Source organism: Pleurodeles waltl, chromosome 7, assembly GCF_031143425.1.
Source record: "Pleurodeles waltl isolate 20211129_DDA chromosome 7, aPleWal1.hap1.20221129, whole genome shotgun sequence".
Classification (NCBI taxonomy): Eukaryota; Metazoa; Chordata; class Amphibia; order Caudata; family Salamandridae; genus Pleurodeles; species Pleurodeles waltl.
In genome coordinates this window covers 493,123,665-493,148,371 of record NC_090446.1, presented here as the reverse complement: position 1 = coordinate 493,148,371, position 24,707 = coordinate 493,123,665, and the positions used below count along the sequence as shown (strand labels likewise).

Here is a 24,707-nt window from a genome sequence, read left to right as displayed (position 1 = left end):
AAGAAACAGCAGGAAACAAAGTCATAGCACGCAACCAAAGTCGCAGCAGGGGGACCTAATCAATACATAGCTGGGAATCAAAGTCGTAGCAGGGATCCACATCAGGATATTGATGACCCAACATCATAGCAGTCAACCCAATCAAGACAGGAAGTGAAATTACAGTGAGGGTTTATTTCATGCTGATTATTAAATTATCCTGTGAGATTAAGTTCAGAGATGAAACATAAGGTGAGCGATGACTGGCTACATTAGGTCTAGATGCTTGGTTACTCTGGTGGTGCACTGTTTGAGACAGTCATGTCCCTCGACTGTTCTCTGGTAAGGTTTATGTTAGGTTGAGAGTAATGTTCAGCCTGTGGGCCCTCTCAGCTGTTGCCTAGTTGGGACAGACAGTTGGCCTCTATATCCTGAGAGATAAGTTTAGCTGGCATACCCATGCATTGTCAGACATCTCAGCTGCGTGCACTCTCACCTGGTCTGACATTGTGAAGCCTATGGCCCCTTCTAATCAGCTTTGTATTCAGGGCTAAATTAGGAACCCAAAGCAGCTCTGGCAAATTTTGTTACACCAGCTCCCATAGAGTGCATAGCAACCGAGCTTGACAACTACAATGTGCTTGGGAGTTCTCCCCCTCCCAAGAAAATTTGGGAAAAAATGGCAAAAAATGGTGTATTCTATGACACGTTTTTCATTATATATTCAATTGTATTAGTTTGTAAAACATAGTAAATGATGACCCCACAGTGCATCAAGATACGGCAATTTTTATTGGCGGCTAGTCTTCAATGATTCTCTCTAAGAGTGCCTCTTATCTCTCCATAGCTCTCACTCACATGTATTTTATTTGTTTTATATTGCCTTTCTTACCAGTGTAGGTTGGTGGAGCACTTTACATCACACACACACACACAGACAATGAATCATACATGTGTAAATCAGTGTATAGAAAATGTTACATGAGTCAGAGGGTTCCACAAGGTGTAGGATTCATGTGTCATCCATACTGGAAGGCAGGATTGCATGGTCTCTGGAAGCATAAACTCAGGATTCAGAATGTAATACAGTGGTTAGGGCTGGCTTTACTAATAACAATTTATTTCACCCAAACAACCCCATTTTAGCAAAATTAGGATAACTAAAAACTGGAAAAAAACATAACTTTCTAACCGATACCATGCAGGTTGCATGCAGCTCTTTGATAACAGCTCATAGCTCACTGTGCTAGATTATGATTGTAAGTTATGAACTGCACAGTAACCAAAGGATTTCTTTGACAAAAGTATTATTCCACTGAATTAAGCACATAAAATACTGTTCTTTAATAGCATTATACACATTCTTTGCAGCAGGCATATTAATCATCTGTGCAACCTTAGATGAGTCAAACCTACCAATATACATACCTCTGAGCTCTCTCCAGCAAGTAAGTTAATCACCAAAGTCATCATGGCACTTTTATTGTCGCCTGAAAACTGTTGGATATACAAAGAACTCTGCAGTGCTTTTAAAACTGCTGCCCTGCTACAAAACCGGCACCCAGTAACAAAAGTACTGCACCACCATTCTACTAGTCTCCTGGGGAAACACCCAATGCCAGGTAAGATCAGTCTGGACTGGTTGTATTTTAATAGACCTTTTAGTAGCAGGGGAGGCATCATGTCTTCCCTGAGGCTGGAGTGGGTTGGGTAGAATCTGTTACATCTGTGGCATAGCACCTGAAAGGCGGCTAGGGCTGGTGCTTCTACCCCTTCCCTAGCAGCGGTGACCTTCTCCTCATATCAGTTTTTTTTTACATCTGTGTAGCCTCCAGGACACCCCTGTTCTCTTCATCTCTTCCTATCCTCATCTCTGTCTCTCGTAGTAGCTCTCTATCCTCTGCTGTCAACCCTTTTTACTTTGGAAGAGTATGCCACATACTTTGCTCTGTTTTACCTATCTGCTTCTCCTCCTCTCTTTGCCTCTCTTTTCCACCTCTACTCCTCCCTGTTGGAACGCATTATAGCACCTTATGTGTCTTTTTAAATTTCGTTTCAGAAACAACTGCCTCAGCAACAGGTGCTCCTGCAGGAGGCGCGCATGCGCAAGGAGAAGACCATCGCCCTGCTGGACCGACAGCTCAACGAGGTGGAGGTGAGGTCATGGAAGGGGCAGCTTCTCCATGTCACCGGGCAACCCGGTACTGATCCACCTCTGGACAGCCACCACCAGCTTCAGAACCACCAGAACAGGCCTTTCGTGACATTTAACTTAACATTACTAAATGAAATGTAATGTTATGTTTTATGCATGCAGTTTAGGCTTTCACAGACTGAAGACAGTAATAACCCATTCTAGCGAAAACTGTAACTTTTTGACTGAAGGTGTTTTTATCTAATCTTATTTATTCTTATGACGGGGACAAAACCATCGGGACATAAACCAGTGACAGCCATTCAGTGTAAAAGGTCCTTTATTAGGACAGGATTGCAACAAGCAAAATTAACTTTAACTTTTATCTTGAAAACCGCAACTTTAATAACACCCTCCCTTTAATATCTCCTCGCTCATCCTACCACTTCAAACTCTCATTTCGTTTCCATTCCCCTACACACTCCCCTTTTGCTTTCATGCCCCATTTGGTTTGTGCGTACCCCCCACTCACAGCCTTCACCTGCTTGTTTATTCCCTGGAAGGGTGGCCAAGCCTGCATCTGACTCACCACCCTCCCCCTTCTACTGTCTAACCCTTTCTGCAACCTGCCCTAACTGACAGTCTACCCGCTTACCCCTTCTTCTGCTAAATACATTTTTTTTTAACTCTTCTCTCTTATCTAACCTTTGCCAGGTGGGTGGGAGGCCAAACAAACCGCGCGATGGGTTCAAGCGGAAAGAGGCCGGTCCCTCCCCCACACCCTCTTTTATCCCCCACCCTTGAATCCCACCCCCACTTACCTCTAACCCAATCCCGTCCCGCGCCGTCACTTCCCCTCCCGAAAGAGCCAGCGGAGAGACTAGAGCGAGTCTCTTCCTCTCCGCGGGCTCCTCCATCGGGACATAAACCAGTGACAGCCATTCAGTGTAAAAGGTCATTTAATAGGACAGGATTGCAACAAGCAAAATTAACTTGAACTTTTATCTTGAAAACCACAACTTTAATAACGCCCTCCCTTTAACATCTCCTCGCTCATCCTACCACTTCAAACCCTCATTTTGTTTCCATTCCCCTACACACTCCCCTTTTCCTTTCATGCTGCATTTGGTTTTTGCATACACTCCACTCACAGCCTTCACCTGCTTGTTTATTCCCTGGAAGGGTGGCCAAGCCCGCATCTGACTCACCACCCTCCCCCATCTATTGCCAACCAGCACAAACCTATTTGGCGTTTTGCTGCCCCACCCCAGCATACACGCTACTGCAACCTGACCACGTCACTCCTGATCCCTGACCCACATGCTTTCCCCCCACCAATCCTCGACCAACAACCTCAAGTTCATCAAATAATATGCGTTCCCTAGTGTGGACAAATGCACCCTATCATCCCTAAAGAGCGTCTTGTCTTGCTCTGTGATGCCCTCATGATTCAGGATTTTTATCCCCTGTGCCCAGCAAAAAACTCTCATAGCTCTGTTAAGCTTCCTGCGAGCCCGTTCCATTGCTCCATATTTGACTGCCCCTCTCCATACCCTACGAGGCACAAATTCTGTCCACACCAAGCAGGTGCCGTGCAGCTTATGCTTAATGATCTCCAAGTCTCTCTGCATGTGTTGCAGTAGTGTGAGTCCTGATAGTTTTACAAGGTCATTCTCACCCAGGTGGATAATTAGCAAATCCAGGCACCCCTTGTTCATTAGGTTAGATGTGATGAAAGGAAGCAGGTTACCCCACCGCATGCCGCCCTTCCCCCACCACTGCACCTCGTGCCGTTTACTAGGAAGTCCTAATGCCCAGCCATAAACTTGTTTCTCCACGAACTTCGCCGCCCAGTGGATAAAGGAATAGCCCACCAGCCACGTGACCATTTTGCCATGCACCTCTCCTGTAATGGAAAAAGAACTGTAAAAACATGCTTTCTGAAACCGGCACCCTCCCCCCCTACGTAATATACTACACTCGCTCCCCCGCCCTTCAGGGCCTTACAGCAGCACCTTGACTTCCAGCCCCCCATCGCCCTCATCTTAGCCCAGTCCCAACCCAATAGTGCTGCAGCCGTAGCAGCCCCTTTTCTGAAAGAATGTGTGACAAATTCCATGGCCCTGCAGCCCGTCCGACCCAGAGACATCTGCAAAATGTGTAAAAACTGAAAACTAGTAAGCTTGGACCCGGACCTGTGTACAAATACCCCAGCCTCCCTAGAGGAAAAACTTAATATTTGGAACTTTTCCCATTCCAGAACTGGGCAGGCCATAGCATTGCCCCTTTTTCTCAACCAAACCCATTTCCCCCTGCCTAGCTGATCGGTCTTAGACCGTCTAAGCCAAATCCCCAACCGTTCACCATGTAAACAAACCTCCTTATGTTGCACCCCTGCCGCTGTTCTGACATCCAGCAAGTCCGACATGCGAAATGCGCCAAAAAACATCCACACCATACATAAACGAAACAATGCCAGCTCATACTCATCTGCACAACACACTGGCAGCACGTGCAACAACTCCAATAATAGCTCAAAACTAATTGGTTCTCTGGCCACTTTACCCTCTGCTGACCTAACCCTGCCCCATCCTTTTAACATTTTGCCCAGAAGATCATTTCTGTCCGGGTCGTGATCAAAAAACAGTTTCCCGTAAAATGACACCCCAGCTAATTTCCCACCAATAGTCGCCAAAGTCAAACCTTTCTGAATCATGAAAAGCACAAAACTCAACGCCTGGTGTTCTAACGGTTTCCCCTTCTGTAGCCAAAAGTTCCCTGTAAAATGCTCAAATGATTGAAAATCCAACCAAGCCAGCCGGTACCTTCGCCAAGTGGATTCCGCTAAAGACATCTCCACCAGCCCCGTGATCATCATGCCCCCCACTCCCAAATGTCTGGAGGGACTGCTGTCTTGTTCCGTTCTGCTCCAGGTGCCAGGTTGCGAAAACGCTGCCTCTGTGAACGAGACAGGGAATCCGCGATCTCATTGTATACTCCTGGTATACGAGCCGCTTTAAAAATTACATTTAATGATAGACACTGCAGCATAAACTGGCGCAACAAGCGCAAAACCCTAATGTCCCTAGCCCTCTGTCTGTTGACGAGTTCTACCACTGTCATGTTATCTACTCTAAATAAAACTGTTCTATTCGCTAACTCCTGCCCCCAAACTGCCATTGCCACTAAGCGGGGAAAAAATTCCAAAAATGCAATACTCCTCCCTTGTTCTATCCATTGTGTTGGCCATGATTCAGCGCACCACCGACCATCCCAGAAAACTCCAAATCCTTTTGCTCACGCCGCATCCGAAAATATCTGAACTTGCCACACTGTCTCGTCCTCACAGAAAAACATGGATACCCCATTAAAATGTTTCAAGAATGTTTCCCACACCCTCACATCTTCTATTAGACCCAAAGAAACTCGTATCCTATGATGTGGCAGTACTGCCCAGGATATCGCCAGCCCTAGCCTCCTACAAAAAGTCCTCCCTCCTCTAACTACTCTGCATGTAAAGTTGAGGTAGCCTAGAAGCTTCTGTGCAGTTCGTAAATCAATCTTACGTGCCTCCCTCACTGAGCCCAAGAATTCCAGCATTTCTTTGACTTTTTGTGCTGGTAGCCTGGCTGTCAAGGTAATGGAGTCTAGCTCGATGCCCAAAAACGTAAGTATTCCCAGAGGTCCTTCAGTCTTCTCAGGTGCCAGAGGCACCCCCATTTGGTGCACCATCTCTTGAAAGGCCAACAAAGCCTTCCCGCAAGCCCCGGAGTCACCTGTGCCTATAAAAAGGAAATCATCCAAGTAGTGGGTCACCGCACAATGCCCGCTCATCTTGACGAAAACCCACTGCATAAACGTGCTAAATGCCTCAAATAGGGCGCATGATATCGCGCAACCCATAGGAAGGACCCTGTCCACATAAATGGCCCCCTCTAATTGCATCCCCAGCACGTCAAAATCTCCTGGGTGTATAGGCAGTAGCCTGAACGCTAATTGAATGTCACACTTTGCCAATTCTGCCCCGTTGCCACATACCCTGACCAGTTTTATTGCATTGTCTACAGATGCGTATACTACCCTGGTGTCTTCTGCCGCGATGAAATCGTTGACAGATGCGCCCTCCGGCCATGACAGGTGGTGTATCAACCGAAACTCACCCGGGGCCTTCTTCGGCACTACTCCTAAAGGGGAGATCATCAAAGTTGGACTCGGCCAATCGTAAAAAGGCCCTGCAATTCTACCCAATGACACTTCCTTATCCAGCTTACTCCTAACTACCTGTGGCAATTCTTTTGCAAACCGCAAGTTGTCTGCCCATCGCCTCCTACGCGGACCTCGGTAATTGACCCGAAAACCCTCCTGGAAACCCTGTGCTAGCTTAATGGCTGTGACCCTATCAGGGTATCTTTGTAGCCAGCTTATGATAAAGTCGATCTAAACTGGTGTAGGACCCCTTTGGGACAGGAGCGTTTTGGGCGCCCCTGGCTGCTTTCCATTGCTCTGCTGGACTGGATAGTGAAAAGCATTGTGTAACCGGGTGACGATCCCCGCATTTGGAGCAATCGTGTTTGAATTTGCAAGGCTGTCTGGAACAGAAACCTTTGTTGAAGTTCCAGCAAGCTCCCGTCGTGTTAGTTGCAGCTCTCTGCCCCACGCCCGCCCCTCCTTGGGCGGGACGAGCCTGAAAAGGCTTATAAACCACAAGCAGGCCACTGGCAGTGTGTGTAGATGCCGTGGACTGCGACGACGCCATCCACTGCATCCTTAATTCTGGATCTACATCCCCCCAAGGTTTGCCGGGATTAACACTTATTCTGGCCCTGAACTCCTCATCGTAACTCAACCGGGCGAAACCCCCAAAATGCATTTGCGCCTTCCGAATGATGTCCATATACTTAAACAGCGCTATGGCCCTGTCTGAGTATTTTTCGCAATAAATGCTTGCGAAAATCAAAAATGCCGATGTCCAATTGCCCATTGTAATCGGTACCCTTGGTCTACGTGCTAGCTCCCACTCCTCTTCCTTTGAGCTTTCCTTAGCTTGTATGTCTCTATGTAGGAGTTTGAAAACGTCTACGTACTCGTGTTTCCATATTTTCTGCCACATGCGATCCCAAGGGCATAGCCAGCCCCATATACGGAAGCCTCTTTTTGTGACTTCCGCTTTCTTTATCCTCTGTCCCTGCCGTCTCTCCTGCTACCTTGTCCCCACCTTCGTCCATAGTGGTCACACTGTCCTGTAGCTTCTTCTCTTTCTCCCCCCCTTGAGAAACTTTGCCCCCCAATGTGTCCAAAATAGAAAAATCACCCATCCCGATGGACTTACGTGCAGGTGTATCTCCCCCCCAACACCATCCCCCCAGACCGACCACCATTGCCCTTTACTACTCCCTTGTGTTCCCAAAGGCCGTGAAACCTTCCTGGCCCCTCGTCCACATGCCGGCCCTTGCCGCCCTTCATGCTGTTCTCCTCCAACAGCCCGATCCTGTAAGATAGAAACGGAAAGAGGGGTTGCGCCGCTCCTGTGCCCTCTCCCCCTCCCCCTCATGCTGCTCACCTCTACCTCCCGTATCTCCCCATCTTCCCAGTCATCCAAATCCTCCTCATAGTCGAGTTCCAACACATCTTCCTCACCCGCATCCAATCTATTGTCGACACCACCACTCGCCATCCTGTAGTTGGCTGGAAACTCATCATGTCCCTCATGGCGCAAACCATCTCTGTGGAAACCTCGATCCTGTGGAGTAGAGAATGCCGCCAAAGACCCCTCTAGCGCTTCAGACCAACGTGCTGGGGCCGTGTTGCGCCCCGTTGGCATCACCTTCTTTCTGCCAACCTCAAGTATTGGCATCGCCTTTCCGCGCCTTTCATGGCTGTGTGCGCCACTGGCACCCATCACGCTGCCTAATCCACTGGCCGCACTGGCCTCCTGCCCTTTACTGCTCGGTACCCAAACCCAGCTGCCCTTGCCAGCTTCCTGTGACATGATTCCCTGTGCTCCCTGCACCCTCTGCTGGCCTCTCTAGTTGCCGGCCGTATGGCGAGGCCATCTCACGCTCCATACATAACTGGGCCCACCTGTCCTCTGTCTCTGCCACTATGCAGAGTTGTTCCCGTATCCTGGCCTCTAAATCCCAAGCTTCACCCATGTCCAGCCTGCTTTGGCTGGGGCCACTCTGCCCGGTTCCTGTAAGTGTCTGTGGTGTACCGTCCCCCCCAGCCTTCCTGTTTTGTACCTTGTTCGCCTTCCCTTTCGCTGGGCCACCCCTCTGCCTGGGGCCCTTGCCCTTCTTCTTGGTAGTCATGGGGAGGCCTGCTAAATTGGTCCCATCTCTGGGGAGGGACAAGTCCATTGGAGTCAACTCTGCACTGGGGCCCAGGAGTTCTTGTACCACTAACTCCTCCAGGGGGGCGATTTCCCCCACTGGTTGTTCCAGCTGGGCCTCATTGCCCCCATCTGGCTGTTCGGATGCTGCCCCCTCCTCCACTGGCTCTGCCTCGCAGTGGGGGCCCTCACCCTCTCCCATTTGGCTGGTGGGGGAGGCTGCACCGCGTGCCCGTCCCACCGCCGCTTTTTTGGGCTTTTTTGCCCTCTCAGGCGATGAACAAGCGGCTAAATCACAAAACAGAGTACTATATAGTGTCATGCTTCATCATATGACCACCTAGCCCCACCCAGGTAGGACAGTGCCACCTGGGCGGACTCGACCTCACTGTTAAAGGAACAGGAGGGAGTGCGTAAATTAATTTTATTTCTGGAAAGGGGATCCAGCTATGCTAGGGAAATAAAAACACCTACTCAGATACCCGGGTGAATTTTTAATAAAGGGTTCCGTGTGGTGTGATTAAAAAGAACTGGGGGACCGGTGTGAGAGCAATGACTCACAAGGTCACCTATCTAAAAGAAGTAGCCGACATGTTTCTGCCCCTGAAATTGAGCTATGGAGGGTCTCTGGGGATTCATCAGGGCATTGGATCCCTGTTGCATTTGCTTATGGTGCGCTGCATGAAGTAATCATATTAGAAAGGGGTAAAAGGAGGGCCTACCTTTACCAAGGGAATACCTGGGGAGGACCCTAACATACGAGGCTAGTATCCTGGAGAGGGAGCGTCCCCTTATAGTCAGACTTGCATCAAAGGTGGGCGCTCTCTGTGCACCTATACCTGACCTCTCTTCAGGACCGCGATGAACAAGCGGCTATCACTGCCGCTACCCGGCCAGACACGCTGCGCGTCGGCCGCACCATTCCAATCCAGGCCTTCTCCAAAACCTCAGGCCTGAGGAGGTCAGCTCGGCCGGCTTTGCGTAAAACGCGGCCTTTACCGTCTCTGCGTCATGGCTGGTCGCCATGGCGCGAAAGCGGAAAAAACTCCCTTGTGCCTCCTGCCGTGAATGTGTGCCGTGAGCTGGTCTGTCCGGCGACCAAACGTGTCCACCTGCGGTCGGCGCATATAGTCAGAAACGCATCGCCGCTTGATCACCAGGAAAAACAGAGCAATGTGGGTTATGCTCGGCGGTTTATACTGTGTCTCCTAATGCTGCCCTAAAAAAAGGAATTAACTGCCACGAGCCGCACTCTGCCCGGCCACCGCAAGTGCATGCTGGCGGTCCGCGCGACTCGTTGAGAACCGCGCTGCAACTCACGAAATTAGCAGCCTTTACACTGCATAAAAACAGGCTCCCCCCACGTCCCAGCCCCCTGCCTACACTTGCCTTATATGCTGTTCCCTAGGGACCGGCCAAACCAACTGCACGATGGGTTCATACGGAAAGAGGCCGGTCCCTCCCACCACTCCCCCTTTTATACCCCACCCTTGAATCCCACCCCCACTTACCTCTAACCCAATCCCGTCCCGCGCCGTCACTTCCCCTCCCGAAAGAGCCCGCGGAGAGACTAGAGCAAGTCTCTTCCTCTCCGCTGGCCCCTCCAGTCAGAGTTGCTGGGCGTTGGCTAAGGGATTTGCAATAACGATAATAAACATATGTAGCTAGTAACATATTTTCAGAACACAATACAAAAGCGTTACAATCACAGGACTAGAAAAAACACCGAACAGCAAACAGTTTGGAGGATAACATGAGCATGCAAGGAGTGATACTAAAAAGAAATAAAATCATTAAGTCACATGTTTCCAGTAAGAAAAGCAGAAGTAAAAGCACAGGGTTACAAGAAGCTTCCAATTCCAGACTACTTCCCAAACGTTTTGTTAGAGATAGGACAACTATATTTAATTCCTAGGACTGTCAAGCGTGATTGCAAAGCTCTCTCAGCGATGTGCTGTACTGTAGCATTATATTGCGCTTGCTGTATGAGGCGCTGAAGTACATTTTCAGATGGGAGATATTCACCCATTGTATTTTGTAGGTTTGCGCCGTTTTGCGTCAAAAAGCGGCGCAAATGCGGCGCTACATAAAGTATAAATACAGGCCATAATTTTTAAAGGATTCAAATCCCCTCACAACTGGTGGATGAAGGAAGGCGACATTTTGAGAAGAGGTTAACACTCCAAGCTCCCTCATTCTTCCAAAGGCAGCAAACACAAGTCAGCCGAGCCCTACTTGGGTCATGGCTCAGGCACCAGCGAGGCTAGCACCTTGAACATGTACGAGTGAGAGATGAGGTGCTTGTTAGATTGCCGTCACTACTGCTCAAGGACAATTCAGATTTTACACTTCTGTTCTTACCCCTCGAAGTACACCCAGTACTTTTCTTAGATCCTAGAGACCCTGGCATGAAGCGTTATCTTCCTGCCCTTCTAGTATTTCCTCACAGACATCTGCTTTCATTATTAGTAGTGAGGCACAGTTCAGAGTAAAAAAGACAATGTGGTGAAAGGAGATTTGTTTCTATTGTGTTGGCTAGGTCAGAGATTTTCTGATGTGTGAGCCTTGGACACTATAACTCTAGCACCCTTGCCTTGCACTTCTTAACACCTCACATATTACATCACTCATGACTTATTCTCTGACATCATTGGTAAAATCACTGATGATACCTGAAATTTCATTATTGTTGACAACACTGTGCATGGTGGGGGCGCAGCGCAAGTTAAAGTTATTTCAGTTAACTACAACTGGGGAATTTCAGTGTTGTTTTCAGTTTACGTTTTTACAGTCATTTTCGCCTAACTATGACATTACTATAACATTTGGTTTTTTTGTGTGAATATATATGTGTGTGTGTGTGTAAATATATATATATATATATATTAATAATAATTACCAAGTGCGGGTTGATGAATCTTCACAAAACTTTCCAAGAAAATCCGACACTCACTTCAGCTGCTGTCTGGGGGAGACCAGTCAAGCGGGGGCCGAGACAAAGGGGGGGCGGTCCCAAAACACATTTTCCTCATTCATTTTTCCAGAGAGATTTTGAACAGCAATAGCGTCAAACCACTGGACGGAATTCCACCAAATTTGGCAGGAAGGTATCTCTTGGTCCAGAAAGAGCCCTTTTTGTTATTTGATGTAAATCAGTTAGGTAGTTTTTGATAAATTAAAGGAAATCCAAATTTGTATATATAGGGATGCCAAGGTATCGTGACCCCCTCCCCCCCCCCCAAGAATCTCATGCTGAAATCTGATTAACTGACAACACTTCAACAAGGAAGTGTTGTCAGCCATGTTGGGACTCAGTCCCTGAACAAAATGTAAAAAAAAAAAAAAAAAAAGGGGCCAGGGTGCAGTCACCACCCACTTAGCTCTGGTGGTGGGGTCCCAGAGGGAACCTCCAGGGCTAAAAAAACTTTTTAAAAATTTACGGCGAGAGTCGCAGTAGTTCTGTTGTAAATTTAAAAAAATTATGAAGTGTGGGCTCCTGCGCTTCGTCTTTTCTAAGCCGTGGAAGGGCCAAGTCTTGGGGGGATTTAGATCATAATGCAAGGGGGGCACCTAGTCCCCTCTCACTGCCCCAGGAACAGCCACCTACCTGGGGCTTATAATTAACATGCTGGGGGGCTCATGCCCCCGCTGCCCAGGGGACCACTACCTTCCCAGGCCTATGATTATATATATGGATGCGGGGTGGTGGGTGCCCCCCGTTGCCCTAGGGACCACCACCTCCCTGGGGCTTTTATTATACATGGTGCAAATAGTAAAAAAAAAAGAAAGGGCGTCAGTTTCGGACTCCGGGACAACCACCTCCCCACGGCTATGCCACATTTGAGGAGTGCTGCACGGCCCCCCTCGAGGAGCCACAGATGGCCCTGGGGGCCGCCACCGCTCAGGGCCGGCTCCTGCTATGTCCCGGTGTGCCCGCCTGAGACATAGCTATTTGTTGTGGCTTGGTTGTAGCTTTGACAGCTCCAGCCAAGTCACAGCAAACACTTCACTTTTTGACAGCATGTCTGCTGTCAAAAAAGGAGTTTTCATCTCTGTTCCTTGCACGCAGGTTTGATTCAGCAACCAGGGAGCTGCTACTTAAAGCAGCTCCTTTTTTGCTGGATCAATGGGACCGTGGGGAGGCCTGGTGTTTCCCTCTGTGGTTCCAGATAGCCCATAAATGTCATATAACTAATTAAATAAAAGGATTCATCAGGGACCGTGGTGGAGACCTTGAGGCTCCCCCTGCAGTCCCAGATAGCCTAAAAAGGGCATATAATTAATTAAACAAAAACAATTCTCAGGGACAACGGGGGAGGCCTTGAGGCTTTCCCTACGGACCCAGATAGGCCATAAAGGGCACATTATAAAATAAACAAAAAAATGGACTGGGACTGTGGGGAAGGCCTTGAGGCTCCCCTGCAGTCCCAGATAACCCATAAAGGGCTAAAAAAAGTTGCATGGCGGGGGAGCAAGTTATAGTTACCTTAGGACACGAGTTATAGTTATTTCAGATATCTCTAACTATAACAGGTGAATTCTATGGTTTTGTATGAGTAAATTCAGAACCTAACTATAACGTCCCTGTAACCTTCGTTTATTTCAGTGAATATATATGTGTGTGTGTTTCTGTGTGTGCCCTTTTAAGGTAGTCCTCACCTGTTTTCTCAGAGGCACAGTGTGTGCCACCCTTGCCTCCTGTTCACTTCTAGAGATGCCACTGAGAAGCCAGAGTGAAAATGTGTGAGTTAGGTGCATTACCAAGCCAGGAATTGAGGAGAGCACTGTCCTGATCCAAAGCAGAGACAATCAAAAGCCTCATGCGCATGTATCTCTGTGTATACCTGTGTTCACATTTATGTGTGTATGGCACTGTGTTTTTCCATAACAAACAGTATCACTCCCTAGAAGTTGTGCCTGGTGCAAAGGAAAACCAAAGTTTTACGCCCCTCCTGTCAAAAGGAGGTTAATTACTAAGACAGTTGTGTCCGTTCATGAAATAATGAATGGCATTTAACAATTTGTACTTTACTTGTTGCAATCCACGTTCCTTCCCATTTCACAAGACGGTTTTCTCCTTTCTCATGAGAACGAGTATATTAAACAATAGAACTACTCTCCTTTCAGTCATCATGTTGTTATTTTGAACCATCCAAGGGCACTGCAGTGTACAACTTGCACATAAAACAAAGGAACCCTTTACAAATCATGTGAAACAACCTATTGGAAATATTAATGTTAGAGGGAAAGAAATGACTCAACATTTTATGCTACTGCAAATATAAAGACTTCAGGCCTAGTTATGCTAACTCAAAATATACAATGCATTAATACCACTCTTAATAAAAGACATACAATATGTAAACTTATCAATTCAGCATTATTAATATATCATCAACATAAGTGAAAGCATTCCAATAATAATTGCAGTCTTTGTTAAAGCACCACATTAAATATAACAGAGATGTGCATTTATTTTTCTGCCCACATGTAACTTTAAACTAATAAATCATAAATCATTATAAATTGTCTTCGTTTCTACTAATACTCATTCATTCTAATGATTAAAATATATTTCACATTGTTTAAATCATGTTAGGACATTGTCAGTTCTGGTAGGCACAATGTCTGCCATTAAATATAAACGTGAACCCGTGCCAGTGCCGCTTTTTCTCTATGTTAGGCTTTTAAATGTGAATATAAATGTTACCTATTGCTGATGTCTGGTGCACCAAAAGCATTATTAACATTTATACTCCAATGGTTTTTACCATCTATACTGTGGCACTATTTAAATTACTGCAGTGAGTCAATTTACTGTATTTTGGGGCATTTCCTGACTCGCTGGTTTGAGCGAGCGGACCCCATTTTGGGAAAGCAGTGGTCTAGTCTTCCTCTAGGAGGAGACTATTTAACTTGAATAATAGCACGAGCGTGCCAATCGCGTGCTGAAGGTTCACCAAATTCAAGCCCGTCTGCACCCATCTGTGCCTGAACTGCACCTTGCGTCAGGACCCCTGGTCATTTTCCCTCTTATCAATATGCAAGGGAAGTGTTCCTTGGCATCAGTTAGTTAGGTAGGCAGTCTAATTATAATATTTTGTATCCCCTTGTAAATGTGGATTATATTGTTGAAACCATTGTAACTTTAGCTGTTGTTTGGAGAACTTGGTGCATGTGACTAGGCCACAGCACCCAGAACCGAAGGTGAATTCTCTATGCTTTTTTAAAATTAATACTAAGTCACTCCTTAAACATAAATATGAGTTCCTTGAATTTTTGGAATCCTATACCCTCATCTGGTATTTTTAACTGAGTCTTGGGTGGATGAAACCTCCGACCCAGATCTTGTCTCAGCTTTTTACTCCTGCAAAGCCCACTGAGGCCCAATGAAAACAACGGTGTGCCTCCTTTTAACACCTGCTCTAAGCAGGCATCTAAAGTGCCGAAAAAAATGACGCAAAGAAATCTCTTAGATTTCTGTGTGCCATTTGTTTCGGGCCCCCTAACGGGGGAATGCCCCCTTTGCATACATTATGCCTGGCGCAGGCTTAATGTTTCACAAAGGGTTACAGAGTGGCGGAATGCATGCATTGCGCCACTTTGTAAATTTGGTGCAGCAATTTTGGCCTTGTTGGGGCTCATTAGCGTAAAAAAATGATGCTAATGTGGCACAAGGAGGCACTAGGGGCTCTTAAATCAGCCCCTACATTTTACATGGAAAAAAAATCAATCTGGCTGCTAATGGTTCAAGGGAACTTTTTAAAGTTGTTTAGGCTCTTTCTACTCATAATCTTCCTTCTGGTCCACCTCCCAGTCAGGCTTTTTTTGACAAACTTGCAGATTTAAAAAATAAATAAAGTTGAGGCTTTCAAGGTAATTTTATCTCACCTGCTTTCTATCTTATTTAGGTTCAAAATCCTCTTCCACAAGCCCAAATAAACCTAAGCTCTGCAACTTTCCTCTCCTGACCACCAACCAAGTGATCAAGCTAATTGGCCATACTAAGTCAGTAGCTCCCTCAGATCCTTGTCCGCCTAAAGTATTGCATGTCTCAGCGGACAAGGTTGCTCCAGTCTTAACCACTTTGTTGAACATTATCATCAAAACAGGTATTTTTGTATCATTATGGAAATACGCCTCAATGCTACCATTGTAAAAAAAAAAAAAAAAAAGCCTTTGCTCAATCACAAGGAAGAGAAAAGTTTCTATCCTGTCTCACGTCTACCATTTGCAACAAAGGTTCTTGAAAAAATATCCTAATAAAAGTTTGTCAGATTATCTGGAGGTGAATACATTTCTGAATGAAGTGCAGTGTGGTTTTAGGTCAGGCTATAGCACTGAGACGGCCCTGGTGCCCATTTCAGAAGAGATTAGACTCATTATGGACAATGGTGGGAGAGCTGTGGTGGTTCGTTTGGATCTGTCCACAGCCTTTAATACAGCAAGCCACATTGTACTGCTAGAGCTTCTGACAGAAACTGGGCTCACTGGCTTGGCTCACGATCTCCTTTCTCAAGTTCTGATGGATAGGGAGAAGACGGTGGCCCTTGAGGAGTTCAATTCAAAATCCTTTTCCCTGCGGGGCCCCTCAGGAGTCATCACTCAACCCTACGCTATTTAACATCTATGTGTCTCCATTGGCCAAGCTGATTAATTCCTTTGGATTTGCTACGGTAGCCTTTGCTGATGACACCCAAATAGTGATGTTAGCTTCAAATAATGCAAAGGAGGTCACTGATCGTTTCAACAGGTGCATGGATGCAATTGTTGATTGGATGTCAGTTAACCGTATGAAGTTAAATTCAGACAAAACAGAGGTTATCATCTTTGTAAAGGAGACAGCTTTTTGAAACAACTCCTTGTGACTTCATGCCTTTCCTGGACTTTTTCCTCAAGTCCCTAAGGTTAAGAATTTTGGAGTCATTTTTGATGCTGAGCTGTCGCTTATGGACCAAATCAACAAACTAATATCATCCTGCTTTTTAATGGTGAGATCTCTGAGGAAGGTTCTACCTTTTATTGCTTTCCATCTTCAAAAATCAATTGTCATCGCTCTGGTCTTATCCAGGCTTGACAATTGTAATACCCTTTGTTTGGGCATTAAATAATTACCATTAAATAAGCTCCAAGTGCTGCAGAATGCAGCTGCTCGCCTCCTCAAAAAACTACCAAAGCATAAATTGGTTTCAGATGTTCTGGTGTAACTCCATTGGCTTCCAATTAAAAAAGAGTTGCATTTAAGGCGCTCTGTCTGGCTCACAAAGCCTTGTACAGAGCAGGACCAGACCACCTTACTAGGAAATTTAGGTGTTACCGACCAAGAGGACTGCTGCAATCTGCTACCCAAACTGCTATTCAGTTTCTTTCCCAAGAATTAAGAAAGCCTCATGGGGCAGCCGCAGTTTCATGTACTCCACCTCTCAATTATGGAACAAACAAACTGCCCCTACATTTTAAAAGTCAGTTCAATTTATTTAGTTTCCACAAATAGTTAAAAACATGGTTGCTTTATTTCCCATTTTAATTTCCACCCCTATTTGGCTCAGTCTGCCTTAGGGTTTGCTAGCACCAAGACGCCCAAGGCAATTTCAGAAAATGTTTATTCAAATGTAATTCAATTCAGTTCAAATACCTGTATGGCCAGTCTTGATAATCCTGCTTAGTGTGTCCATAGTTTAATATTAACTAATGTGGATACAATTTTACATTGATCATTTTTGCTACGAAGTTAGGGGGATTTTCCTTGAGCAGACATAGCTCTCACTGCAGAACAGATTGGAAGCCGTATATAGATAAAATGCATTGTGTGAAAAGCCTTTCAGTATCATGTACATTGAGTAAATCTTGGGGGAAATCGTTAAAATCCTATGAGTACATAATACGTTGTGTATTTGGTCGACAAAATACTTTTTGAAAAAAGAAATCCATTATTGTACAGACAACTTTTTTTGTGAGAAGGCTTGAAACATTGTGTGGATATTTCGTGAAAAGGCTTTCAGTATTGTGTGAATGAAATACATTTTGTGAAACGACTTGAAGTATTGTGTGGATATTGCATTGTTTGTGAAAACCCTAATTTTGCTTTTAACCTTTCATTAGTCAGTACCTGAAATTTCACAGCATTTTGGTGCCAACACGTGCATCAATGTCTTGAAGTACTGCAATAATTCATTGACAAATTCAGTGTTTCTGATTTTATCAACTAAGGAAGGGCGTGCCATACATTCCAACACACCTGTATCCCATGGCAGACTCCAGTTTTTATAAGCATATGATGTCTTTATTTTAGTTGTATGCCATCTAAAATCGCCTCAACTTCTTTACAAGTCAACAGGGAAAATATAACGCCCTCCCTGATTTTACTTTTCAAAGTATCCATCTTTCCTGTTTTCAAATGTTGGCATGTATGTGTGACCTGCCGTCTTGCATTTATCTATACAAAGATGCATTAATAAAGGAGCCATCCTATGTAGAGAAAACTAACAGTTCTATTTAACCAGTCATCTGCCTCCAACAATCACTAACAACAGGCATTCTAGAATATTCCTTACTTAAATGATATCTGTTTGGGTTTGAACCTATTTGATTTCAGATGAGGATGGCGGTTAAACCCTCTGAGTTTAGTTATACAGTGGTATGTGTTGTGTGAGGAAAATTTGAACAATACTGAAGTCTCCTCGCATTCTGCAGCTCTCACAGCCCCCCGCCCATCGTCATCTCTGGACTCGCTCGTGACGCATTCTTTCATTCATTCCCCGGGTGCTGGCAGCAGCAGCTGCTCTTGGCAGAGATGAGCTCTGAGCAGCTGGCTCCTGGACTGCCACCAACAGACGCTGCTATTGGTCAGGGGTGGTAGCCTGAGGACCCATCACTGACTGGGCCGTTGAGCCATCAGCCGCTGTGTGGAATGGTCGGGTGTGGGCAGATATGTTTGCGACAACTGCTTCCAAGCTGACACAGCCCTCACCTGTTCGAAGGTGGAAGGGGCATAGGAGCCCTACATTACCTCAGTTTTTCATCATTAGTAATCGTGCTGACTGTCTAAATTAGCTGCTATCTCTGGTTATACAAGATGGCCAATCTAGCCTATTGTTTAAAACTTAAAAAGCGACGTTCTCTATAATTGGTCATTATTCTTTTTTGCTTTTTTATGATATGGATTTAGGTTTGAGGAAAATGGTATCCAAGTATGTTCTTATTTGTATATACATTTCAGATGTTCAGTTCAAAGAGCTCTTGAAAAGGCGTGGAGCAACTAATGCAAGAACTAAAATTATGGTTTATCAACCTGGTTTGTGAATCTGCACTTTCTGGGAGCCACTGCTTGTTTTGTACAAACATGGCCCTGAGCTTTGGTTGTGGGTAGCTCATAATGAAGGGGTAGAAATATGGGTAAGTTCATGAAGTATGATGTCCTAACAAGCAAAATAGGAGAGGAAAATCTTATAGGGCCCGATTGACAAAGATTTTCTTGTGACATACTCTTATACTACTACTTCTCACAACTGAATTGCAGGAGAAAGCTGGGAGTAACACAAGAGTTGTCCCCCCTTCTTATAGCAAACTCTTTGTGAATCAGGTTCTCTGTGTTCTTATTATTTCACATGAGTGGACCCACTGAGAAAATAAGGAAAGAACCTGAAAGCTGACTCCCTGGGAGAGGTTTTTGGCAAAGCATGGTTCCAGATGGGAAATTTGTTCTTGCTTGTGTAACTGTGTGAGCTCCACACAAAAAGGACCAATATAAAGTGTGGATAGGAATATGAAAGGAACCGAGATCAATAGATTCTCAATAAGCTATGGAATTAGGTGCCTGAGCTTGTGGCTAAACAATAGAATTTCTCACATCCATCAATGGTTTTAATTGCCTTGCTAGAAGGCATAGGTGAAATTCCCTTTTATGCTAGGCTAATCTCATGTAATTTTGTAAAGTTTGTGGCACACTTGTTACTCAAAAAATCCCAAAATGATGCCATTACAACATGTGACAACATTTTAGCAGGGTACCATGGAACAATGCGATTGACCAAAACACGAGCGGCTGTTGTTGTCAGCACTTGTATTTTTTGTGTTATTTTTTAGCGCAAAATTAGTCCTCTGGTCTAGCTGGATGTAAGGACGCATTTCGTACTAAAAATGTATTATTATGTAATTTTTCATGATTATAGGTGATATTACCCCAAGGATATATTGTCAAAAATATATGAAGGGCTCTACACATTTTGTTGGAGATTGGGTTGGGCGCAAGTGAACTATGTCTATGCTTTGAGAAAATTGAGAAACACTGGGCTAATATGCTGAGCTGGATGAGGAGGATCGCTGGTTCCATTTTGGTGAAAGATATGTTATTAGTGTGTTTTTTAGAATCCCATTTAGGGAGACAGGGATGATGCTTGGAAACATGTATATTAACATACTCATTATTATGCAGCCAGTACGTGTCTCACAAATAAATGGAAGGTGAGAGGAATTTCCGTAGAACTGACTGATTCTTTAGCTGATGGTATCACTTTGCCTCAGAAAAGTAGATATCTGTGGCAAATGACAAAGAAAGGTCATGGTGCACGGAGTCGAATGCATTCCTTAAGGCATTTTCAATGACACCTTAGGTCAAAGAGGCTCATAGGTAGGAGGGAACTGTAAGAAAGCTGCCTGTATGCAATAAAGTTGAGAGCAGGCATCAGTGACAATTGGTAAATTTGGTATTGCTAACATTCCAGATGTCCCAAGTATTCCAGCTGTCCAAACCTACCCAACTATTGCAACGTTAGTGGATTTCTGTGTATTACAAATGCCTCTCTTATCCCAGTTACTGCAAGTATTCCAGAAATGCTATTTCAGATATACCAATAGTCTAACTATTCCTGCCTACCAATTATTTTAGACTATCCCAGACATTTCAGTCATTTAGGTTATCTCAACTATTATAATTATTCTATAATACGAACTATTCAGGTATTGCTGTTATCACAACTTTTTCCAAGTTTCCAAAATATCCAATCAATTCAAAATATTCATAGTATTCAGGTAGTTAGACTATTCCGAATAATCACATTTTCTCATCTATCCTCAGTAAACCAAATATTCCAAGTATTCGAACCATCCCAAGTATCCCATCTAATCCAACCACTTAAAATAATCAAACAAATCCAGCTATCCATCTATTTTAGCAATTCGGGTGTCCAACCTGTACAACAATTCCAGCGACTTCACATATTGAAACTATTCCAACTATTCAAAACATCACAGCTATCCCCAATCATACACAAGGTGAGGAATCTGCAGTTAGACAGAGTATCCACTGGAAAGAGATTTACCATAGGTAAGTAACTTGTTCTTCAGGGACTGATGCAGAACATGGCAGGTGATGACCGCAATGAAGGAAGGCGAGGCAGGGACAAAAAGAGAGTAAGTTAAGAAAGCAGGGCAGGGAGAGCAAAGAGTGGAGAGAGGAGGTAAAGGAGGGAAGTAGAGAAAACTATAGTGGTGAAAGCACATTGAGAGAGGAAGAGGAACTGGAGCAAGCAGCATAGACCAACATCCACCAAGTCCAGCCCGCCATCACTCTCCTGCCTGCTTCCGGGAGCTCTGCACCTTTGGCACATTGTTAGCTCAAAACAGCCAACGGGGGACTGATCAGGAGCTCAGAGAGCTGTCCTGGGAGAGAGGATCAACGCATCGGCATGGCACTTCAGTAGCCATGCATCCCTTGCTACTAACCTGCTTCCAAAGGAGAGGTGGATAAGTCATTAGGTTCATCAAGACAGCCAAGCCAGAGGTGAGCCTGGCGTGTGGCATGGCCATAAAGGACAAAGCAAAAGCAGAGCCATCGAAAGATTTGGCGTAAAAACCAAGCAATAAATGTCACGTAAACATATAATAAAAACTCCTCAACATTCTTTAAAGTTCAAGTACGGGTTATTTTTTTCATATGTGCTTTTCGATTTAAAACATTCAATTATATGAAGGCATTAGTCACATGTATTTGTTAGTAATACTTTCTAAACCAAACTACATTAGGGAAGAAAAAGGGCTGTAAGGGCTCTATTTTGGCTCGTCAGTCCCCAGAGACCAAGAGCTGAGCCAGATCCAGACACTTTGCTTGAGTCAAGCTCGATGCTTGATTAGCCTGTTCACGTTTGTGTATTGTAGATGCCTGGGAGCCCACCACCATTCTGTTGTATTTAAAGTAAAGTGGATGAATTCATTAATATATATTTAATTAAGGCGATGCAGGTATTGCTCCATGCAGGCCTACTGTATTTTGAAGAACTTTCCTGGAAGTGCAATAGGCCTATCTGGCCTGATGGTCTTTTACTTAAATCATGGTTTATCAGAGATTTTGTTCTCTTGCCTCTCCACTGGGCGAAATTCAATTATGTTGCTCTGTTTTTCTGTTCACTTTGTCTGTCAACGGAGGAGGCTGGGGTTGTGCTCTTGAGCAGGGGTGTAACTTAGTCAATAATGTTAGGAGGATGTGAGATTTCCCAGCAAGAAATGTGGTATACCCAGCTAAAAAAGGCCAAGGCGGTCTGCAGCACAGAGGGAGGAGTAATGAGTGGGGTTAGGGGTATTTGTTGTGAATCTTCAGTCATTTGAAACCATACTCCAAACAAGCATTGGCAAAGTCAATAGGTCACTCCTCTGCAAGAGCTATTGGCTTTGGCAATGTGTGTTGCCATGATGTATACCAGTGTGACTGCTGTCCAGCACGGCTAAAATTTAGTGGCATGAAGTGTCAGAGTGGAATAGGGTAGTAGAGTGTTGTAGAGTGGCTTTGTTGCAGTTTTAGAGTGCAGTAGGGGAGTAGAGTGCCATAGAGTTGATTAGAGGGAAGAAGAGTTGAGTGATTCAGTGGCAGAGCGCTTCGTATTGTAGAGTGGGGTGGAATAGGGTGGAGTGGGTTGAGGTGGAGTGGAGTGGATTAGATTGGAGTAGAGTGAGGTGGATTGATTTGGGGTAGAGTGGGGTGGATTGGAGTGGGTGGGTTAAGTTGGATTAGGGTGGGTGGTTTTGATTGGAGTGGGGTGGATTAGATTGGACTGAAGTGGGGTGGATGTAATTCACTGGACTGGAGTGAGGTGGGTTGGGGTGGGATGGATTAGATTGGACTGAAGTGGGGTGAATGGGATTCACTGGACTGGAGTGGGGTGGATTGGAGTGCAGTGGATTGGACTGAAGTGGGGTGCATTGGACTGGTGTTGGGTGAGGTGGATTGGATTGGGGTGGGCTGGATAAACTTTACTGGAGTGGGATGGAGTGAACTGGGATGGGTGGATTGGGATAGAGTGGGATGGATTGGAGTAGAGTGTGGTCGTTTGGAGTGAGTGGGTGGATTTGGGTGAGGTGGAGTGGGGTAGATTGGTTTGGAATGGGGTGTATTAAAATTGAGTGGGGTGGGCTGCAGTGGGATGGATTGGATTGCAGTGGGGGGATTGGACTGCAGTGGGGTGCGTTGCATTGGATTGGATGGATTGGATTGGGTTGGATTGCATTGAGGTGGGGTGAATTGGAGTGGGGTGGGATAGATTGGAGTGGGGTGGATTGGAGTGGAGTGGGATGTATTTAATTGGTTTGGTGGGGGGTGGGCTAATTGGAGGGGTGGACTGGATTGGAGTGGAGTACATTAAGGTGGTTTGGAGTGAGTGGATTGGACTGAAGTAGGGTGGATTGATGTGGACTGGATTGGACTGGAGTGGGGTGGATTAAAGTGGATTGTATTGGAGTGGGATGGATTAATGTGGTGTGGATGGATTGGGTTGGATTTGGGTGAATTGGGTAGCAGTGAACGTGATTGGATTGGGGCGGATTGGAGTGGTTGAGTTGTATTGGAGTAGGGTGGGTTGTATTGGAGTGGGGTGGGGTGGATCAGACTGGAGTGGATTGGGTTGGGGTGTATTGGATTGGGGTAAAGTGTATTGGAGTGGGGTATATTGACTGGGGTGGATTGGATTGGTGTGCGACTGGAGTGGGGTGGATTGGACTGCAGTGGATTGGGGTGAGGTGTATTGAATTAGAGTTGGGTAGATTGGACTGGTCTGGATTTGGGTGAATTGGATTGGTGTGGGCTAGACTGGTCTGTAGTGGGGTGAATTGTGGTGGACTGGAGTGAGGTGAATTTGGATGGCTGGGGTGGATTGGACTGAATAGGGCGAATTGGAGTAGGACGCCTTGTTTTGGATTGGAGTGGGTTGTTTGGGATTGGAGTGGGGCAGGGTGGAGCAGGGCAGGTTGGAATGGGGCAGATTGTTTTGGATTAAAGTGGGACAGATTGGAGGTAGGCAGATTGAAATGAACAGGAGTGGGGTAGATTGGAGTGGGGCACATTGTTATGGATTTGAGTTGGGCTGACTAGAGTGGGGCAGATTGTTTTGGATTGGAGTGGGGTAGACTGGAGTGTGGCAGATTGTATTAGGGTGGATTGGAGTGGGGTGAATTGAGATGCAGTGGGGTGGATTGGATTGGAGTGAGGTGGATTGGATAGGTGTGGGGCATATTGTTTTGGATTGGAGTGGGTCACATTGGAGTGGGACAGGTTGTTTTGGATTGGAGTGGGGGAGACTGGATTAAGATTAATTGGAGTGGGTCAGATTGTTTTGAATTGGAGTGGGTCAGATTGTTTTGGATTGGAGTTGGGAGGATTGGAGTGGGGCATATTGTTTTGGATTATAGTGGGGCAGCTTGGAGTGATGCAGATTGTAGTGGGGCAGATTGTTTTGAATTAGAGTGGGGCAGCTTTTGTTGGATTGCAGTGGGGCAGATTGTTTTGGATTGGAGTGGGGCAGAATGTTTTCGATTGGAGTGGGGCCATATTATTTTGGATTGGAGTGGGGCATATTGTTTTGGAGTGATGTAGATTGTTTTGGATTGGAGTGGGGCAGATTATAATGGGGTGGGTTAGGAGGATTGGAGTGGGTTGGAGTGGAGTGGAGGGGTGGGATTGATTGATGTGAGGTGAATTGGGGTGAATTGGAGTGGAGCAAATTGGAGTGGTTGTGTAATGGTGTGTACTGCATGTTTATGTTAAAGCATCATTTCAGAAATTACACATAATAAAGAAACAATGTTGGTTTGCAATATTTAGACCAAGATAATGATCATCTTTTGAGGGCAGTGCCCACGAGCAAAAACAAAAGAAAACATGAGTACAAAGTGAGAAAAGATGACTTGGCAAAATAAAAGAAAGTTAGTTATGAAAAATAGAACTTTGCAATTTTGTTTGTCCTGCTGGGCACGTTTTTCACAATCTCACGCCTTCTGTTT

General features: G+C 45.4%; 1 protein-coding gene across 2 annotated transcripts in view; it reads left to right on the top strand.

The window, feature by feature from the left end:
• TRIM72 (tripartite motif containing 72) overlaps positions 1-24,707 on the top strand; it is a 96,739-nt gene that overhangs the window by 59,127 nt on the left and 12,905 nt on the right. For both annotated transcript variants that reach the window (XM_069244147.1, XM_069244148.1), the window contains exon 3: positions 2,039-2,134. In XM_069244147.1, coding sequence (XP_069100248.1) covers positions 2,039-2,134 — 96 coding nt within the window. The remainder of the gene's footprint in view (positions 1-2,038; positions 2,135-24,707) is intronic.